The sequence below is a fragment of the Frankliniella occidentalis genome, unplaced genomic scaffold, assembly GCF_000697945.3.
Source record: "Frankliniella occidentalis isolate FOCC.00 unplaced genomic scaffold, Focc_3.1 Scaffold49, whole genome shotgun sequence".
NCBI lineage: Eukaryota > Metazoa > Arthropoda > Insecta > Thysanoptera > Thripidae > Frankliniella > Frankliniella occidentalis.
This window is the reverse complement of record NW_026267179.1, coordinates 594,670-601,048: the sequence shown is the minus strand read 5'-3', so window position 1 is coordinate 601,048 and position 6,379 is coordinate 594,670. Positions and strand designations below refer to the sequence as shown.

Here is a 6,379-nt window from a genome sequence, read left to right as displayed (position 1 = left end):
TCTCTCTCTCTCTAAGGCGGCGACGGATAAAAATTTGTCTTGGATTTAATCCTGCGTCTCCCCCCTCCACCCCTCCTCTCCTTCCCTATTCCTCTGATCTAGTTCACAGCTGATTTCACCCTATCGCACGCAGCCCCCCAAAGAAAAATGCCAAGGGCTGTCAGGGGTTCGCCAGGCCGACATGAGAAGGGAAAAGGGGGTGGGAGGGGGCGGTCTCTCTGTCGGCCAGCAGCAGTACCGGTCAGACGAGGCTGGCGGGCAGGCGGACGGGTGGCTTGGCAGGACTGACCTCCACGCCAGCAGCGCCACGCCACGCCTGAGCTCGACTCGAGGAACTTGGCACTCCATCAATTTAAAGCCTAAATAACTCGTTGCCCGGTCAGCAGGCCGCTCTGCCGGCCTCCCACGCCTTCTCCTTGTTTCCAAAGTGTGATACACGGTCCACGAAAGATACGGGCTCGTTGTCGAGGAGAGAAAAGGAGAGAACTTGCTGTTGTGTGCTCCTGCGCACGAGTCTGTATTTTATCGGCTGCCGCCTTATACAACAAAAAAGGAGGGTAAAAAGGGCCGGAAAACGCAAAGAGTGAGGAAAATACTTGTTGTTACGAAAAGAAAAAGTACCAGAGGTTGCGGGAGCAGCTGCCCGCAGCAGTAGAGAAACAGAGGTACTTGCGGCTTCCCTTAGGAGACGTTCCGAACCGGTTTGGGACTGCTGCTGCCCAGGCTGCTTCCAATCCCTTCTTTCTGACCAGCACCAGGCCGCACAGGGCTTAGGGGGGCTGCTGGAGGGGGAGGAGTGTGCGTGTGTGAGCTGGTGTTGTGGTGAGGACGCTGCTCAGACCGTAGGCTTTGGGTGAGTAGGCGCCGTCTTTCCTTGTATCTAAAGGACGGGGTAAATGATTAATTTTTCAATATTTAAAAGGTGCGGTTTTTAAAGAGAATGTTCCCTTTGCTGCGTTTAAATCCTTTTCTTACCCGCCTCGCGTTCTTTTTGCAAGGACCATTCTGAAATTCGCTCCATCTGCGACAAGCTTGCCCCCTGCGGCACAACACTATATTACTAGCTAAGTCTGGTGTGCCGTCCCTACTCGCCCTCTCCCCCGCCGCCTCGCCCGCCACACTCCGACTAGTCGAGTCTCCGGCGACTTACAGACGGGACAGAAGAGAAATGACCCAACTGGGGGCTAAGTACATAGGTCTCTCTAGGTCGGTACACTACACACAGCTATTTTATCCTTCTTTGATTTCGATATGTATTTGTGACTCTGCATATCGGATATTAAATGACCGCATATACTGCAAAAATAATCTGTCCGGAATTCCCCCATTTGAGTCACTAATTTTGTTGGTGAACGTCTTTTCTCCCCCTTGGATTCGTTTATCTCGTGGCGCGGCAGGAAGAGAACTCGCTCCTCCGCTCGCCGTCCCGTCCGATCCCCTCTCTCCCTGATACCGATCAGCAGCCGATAGATGGAAGTAGTCCGGCGGTCCTCGTGCCGAACACAAAGCCGCGTGTGCTAACTCTTCTAGCAAAGGATTGGACTGAGATGGGGGGGGGGGGGTGATCCTCCCTCAAGAGTGTGAGCGAGAGGGAGGGGGGGGGGGTCATTACCGTTGTCCGAGAGCCAGCCCGCACATGTGCCACTGCCAGCCGCCTGTTTTTTTGCGGCCCCCTCGACTCGACACCGTCCTGCCACCCTGTCGCCGTATAATTGCCACGTATGGCGGCGCGACACTTCTTTTGCTTTTTCCAATTTTGTACGTCGTTCTGCTAGCGCCCAAAAAATGTGTCCGAAAAAATGTTTCTACGAGACAAATGGAAATGATTATTTTAGGTTAGTTTTTAAGTTTAGGTTTACAGTTGTTAGCTGAGAGAAAATATCTATGTCTTTGTATTTGTTCGAAAAAATTGGTCCGTCGCGAATTTTTCCAATCATATTTTCGAAAATATCTGCGATGTCTCATTGTTTGCACGAAAGTGCCTCGTGTAATATATTCTATACAGTTATTCGAGAAAGTGTCCTACAGTGTGTGTGTGCCTCTGTTGCAGGGTCGTGCCGGTTTCCCAGTCGCTGGGAGGGCCAGTGGTTCCAGAGCGGGGTGCGGCAGGGCATCACCATACAGCACAACAAGCTGAGCAACAAGGGCCGCTGTGTGGCGTCGGACGGCGAGAAGTACCTCGTCGTGGACGAGTAAGTATGCACACCAGTGGACGTTAAAAAAAGGACGATGCCATTCTAGAAAATTGTAATTTTTCTAGCACATTGTTTGCTTGTGAAAAATTTATAACACTTTTGGAGGACAAATTTCACTTGTTTACTTGAAAGTTGTCAGGATGAAATGGCACAATTTTGTCCCGCAGTAAGTGACGATGCCCAACGGAGTTCCCGCTTTAGGTCCAACTTCAAGCGTGTTTGAAGAAAAATCCGGCCCTTTAATGTACTTTTTTCTTAAAAGGAAAAAAGTTGAGTTGAGGTACGGAAATTTCCTTGAGTGCTACGGAAATTTACTGAATACTCACTCGTATTTTGTGCCTTGATTACGCCTCCCTACAGCATAACCCGACCATTTCGCCTTGTCTCCCCGAGCAGATCTCTCGGCCCCATCCCCGCTCTCCTCCACCTCATAGGTCCTATCCGGACCGAGGCGCCCTCTCGAGATCTCGCGCCCCGTTCTGCCTCGGGATGGTGGTGTTCGATGCGCCGACCGGGCTTTAGGAGAGGCCGAGTTTGTAGTAGGGGCGTCGGTCGGTGGGAGATGTCGGGGATGAGGAGGAGGGAGGGGGGAAGACGAAGAGGAGCGAAGGGGAAAAAAAACATCGCACGGAGTTGCTCTTAACGAAATCGCATCGCATCCTTTGAATTCCCCCGCGAGGCCGCGTTGTAATCTGACAGGCAACAGACGGAACGGAGGCGGCCGGGCCGTAGGCCGTGAGGCCCGCCATGCATCCTTATTGCCAGCAACGGCTCACAAATTGGAGAGGGCAAAATTTTATCCGCGCGTATTTGCCGGCGGAATTTTCAATGACAGTTACTTCTCCAGCAAAATCTTCCCGCTCGTGTATTTAACTAAATGATGGGGATACTGTCTAACGTACAACTCACTGGCTGATCAACAACGAAGCTTATTAGTCCAGTCACTGTGAAAAATATAGTTATCTATGCTTTACAGGAGTTCATCGACGAGCAAGCTTAGGTTGCCATAAATTTATAACATATTTTGTCAATATTAGTTGCAAAATATCGTAAATATACAAGGATATTTTCTACAGTGGTGGTGACTTGGCGCATACCGCTTACTGCTCTTTTCACTCCGGACACATTACTCCGGCTATTTCTATCTCCGGTAGCGTAATAACACAGTAGCAGACCCCCCCCCCCTTTTCCCTCTCCCTGCTCTCTCTCACATATCATCGTTCCATTCGACGCCTTCACAGAGGACTTTGATAATGTAACCCTGTCACAATGCTTTGATGTCAGAATCGAATACTTGATCGAACGGGTATTTGCAAACCTTTTAAATTTCGATGTCAAAGCAAATGAAACGCCACACTCTCAGACCTGCACTGATTTTAGCTACTAGTAGCTTATAAAGTTTTTTACGCAGCAGGATTACTGACTAATTTGTTACTTAATCTGTCTATTGTTGTAAGTGACTCACTGATAAAAGAAAACAATGTCAGTAATTTAAAAACATAAATAATTTCGCACTACTGATGAAAGCCGTTATCAGTAGCTTGTGAAGGATTTTACGCAGCAGGAATACTGACAAAGGGTGAAAAAATCAGTATAAGGATAAGAATGCAGTGTGTGCCAAGAGGAAGCTGCGGGGTGGGGGTGGGGGACCTGTAAAGCAGTCCAACTGGACGACCGCTCAACCAAAACGAAGGCAAAGAAAAACGATGACACAAAAAGTGCGTTGATAATGAGTGTTTACTTGGATACTCACTCTGTTGTCGTAGTTTAAGTGCTTCAATATCTAAGTTAAGTAAGTGCTCTAATATGTTTTGTATCTGCTTTGCAGGAAAGGCTCGTGTTATCGCTGTGTCGTCATCCACGAGAAGCATGTCAACGTCCTGCAGTACAAAGAGAGTGAGTATTGAGGATATTTTATATTATAAGCGCACTTAAGCACAATAGAAGTGTGGGAGGTCTGGTGTAGAGCATTATGGCACGAGAAATGGGAATTTTCACAAGGGGTCTAAAATACACTTTGTGAAATTTTCATACAGCGATACAGTCACAGTCTGTAATGGGCACTCCAAAATCATACTAACGATGTTTTCCTAAGCACTAGTTTTTGTTTCTTTCAAAAATAAGCACCATTGAAAGGTTGTTGTTGTCTTGCCTGTGTTGCCACTCGATCCGCCCGCAGCGAGTACTGCAGGCTGCGCTTGTACCCACGAGGATGTTCAGCTAATATTGATGCAGCGTTGTGCTGAGACACGCTGCTCGATGTGGCGTGCGCGGTGTGCTGACGTGCACCGCCCAGGCCCCGGCCCCGCCGCGCCGCGCTACAGTCTGTGCTCTACTCCCTTAGTCAGTCTGATGGTCGGTCGCTCGAGGAGAGCTGCTGTGAACAGACCATCATTGTTGTCGTCATTTTGCTCTCGACATTTGACGTATGCTTTCTGACGGCAAGATGTATCATGCAGCACAGTATAGTTGTTTGCAAGGGTTGTTGCAGTGCATCGAGACCTGTGTGTTACTTACATTCTCTGCCGGCGTCGTGTTGCGTGTCGTGCAGCATGCAATATGCAATCGTAAATCAACAGGACGCGGAAACGCGGAGAGTTATTATTGGGGCGTCTCTCATCAACCAGGCGGGGCGGAGCGGGGCTTGTTCGTGCGGCCGGGGGGCGTGGCGGGGCGGTGGTGGTGGTGGATGATGGGGTTGACGTTAGCGGGCAAAGACCCCGTAAAAGATTAGGTAGGGGGGATGGGGCTGAATCGAGTTCAGCCCCTCTCCCCTCCACCTCCTCTCCCCTTACAACCCCTAAACCCACTCTGAAACAAAGGTGTGTATGTAGAGGGGGCAGAGAGGGTTGGTCTCTGTAGATAGCGGTACAGTCAGCAGATCTGGATACGTTACATGTGTTCCCCACAGAATATCAGTTTAAGACGCATAAAATAGATCATTTCACCACCGTATTTTTTTTCTGTTAAACACGTTGAATCCCACGTGAGTAGGTACATGTATGGTCACAATGACACGTGATTCCACCCCTCCCCCCTCCCTGGGACTCAACGTGTTAATGGAACCTTTTTTTTTCTTCTCACAACAACTTGCTCGTTTACGCCAGCCACAAGCAGCTCCGCTGACGTTGCCCCTTCCTCGAACCCGCCCCGCCAACCAAGCCAATACCGTTGTGTATAGAACACTCTCAGGAGTCATAGTTTATTCCCCACCCACTCGTGAACCTCGGACGCAACGCAACATAGTGCATGACAAGCGGAAAACTGTCCTGGCCAGGCAGACCAACACGCTCCCCTCGATCCACGCAGCCCCACTCACCGCACCTCACCCCACCTCACCCCACCCCGCCCCCGCCCTGCCCCCGGCAGCGCGCTTCATTACTACAGTGTGTGTGTGATTTGTAGCACACAAACCTCTCCTTACTTCTCTCTTGCTATCCGCTGCCGCCGTCGGTCGTTTTTTTTTTTTTCCTGCCCTTGGTTTGGATATCTCGCCCTGTTATTTTTTTCCCTCTCTTTTTCTTCGCGCTCTGGTCCAAAAAGAAATGAAATTGGTCCCAGCACCGGCACCCCCCTCGGGCGCGGGCCGGGCCCCCCTACAGCAAGTGCAGAGACAAGTTTGGCAGCTTGGCGTCGCCGCTCGACACCCCGCCCTACCCGGCCCTCATTCATCCCCGCCTGGCCGAAGGCAGTCGCGCCTGCTGACGTTGAGAACAAGTGGCGCCGTGCACAGGACACGCCTACTCTCTGATATTGTATCATGAGAAATTCAGGGTGCTGCTCTGCTGTCAGAGGGGTACCCGCGTCCCACTGCTTGCCTCCCGGGGCCCGACAGCGCGCCTCGCACATTCAGCCGAACGACGCTACAGCTCCTCACACGTTAGTCACTTAACTTTACTCTTTAAAAAATTCTGATTGTCCGTATGTGTTTTTGCACTGCTGGACATCAACTATGGTAAAAGAGTCAATCAAACATTTTTGATCGTTTTCGTTGGAACTGATCACCATTCAGTGGTGGGTTGCGAGGAACGGCGAGAAGGAGAGATGGTACAGGGGGGTGGGGGAGGGGGACGAGGTGGAAGCAGGGGGGCAGATGCGTGAGGGAGACAAGGCGTGGGGAGATTAATCACAGCTTCCTATCCAGCCCCGCGCTGACAGTTCTCACGTGAGAGACATACTGTGTG

At 50.6% G+C, this 6,379-nt stretch overlaps 1 protein-coding gene across 1 annotated transcript in view; it reads left to right on the top strand.

The window, feature by feature from the left end:
• Positions 1 to 6,379, top strand: part of LOC113202407 (uncharacterized) — a 156,136-nt gene that overhangs the window by 40,406 nt on the left and 109,351 nt on the right. Inside the window, exons 2-3 of the mRNA XM_052267283.1 lie at positions 2,051 to 2,192; positions 4,024 to 4,091. Coding sequence (XP_052123243.1) covers positions 2,051 to 2,192; positions 4,024 to 4,091 — 210 coding nt within the window. The remainder of the gene's footprint in view (positions 1 to 2,050; positions 2,193 to 4,023; positions 4,092 to 6,379) is intronic.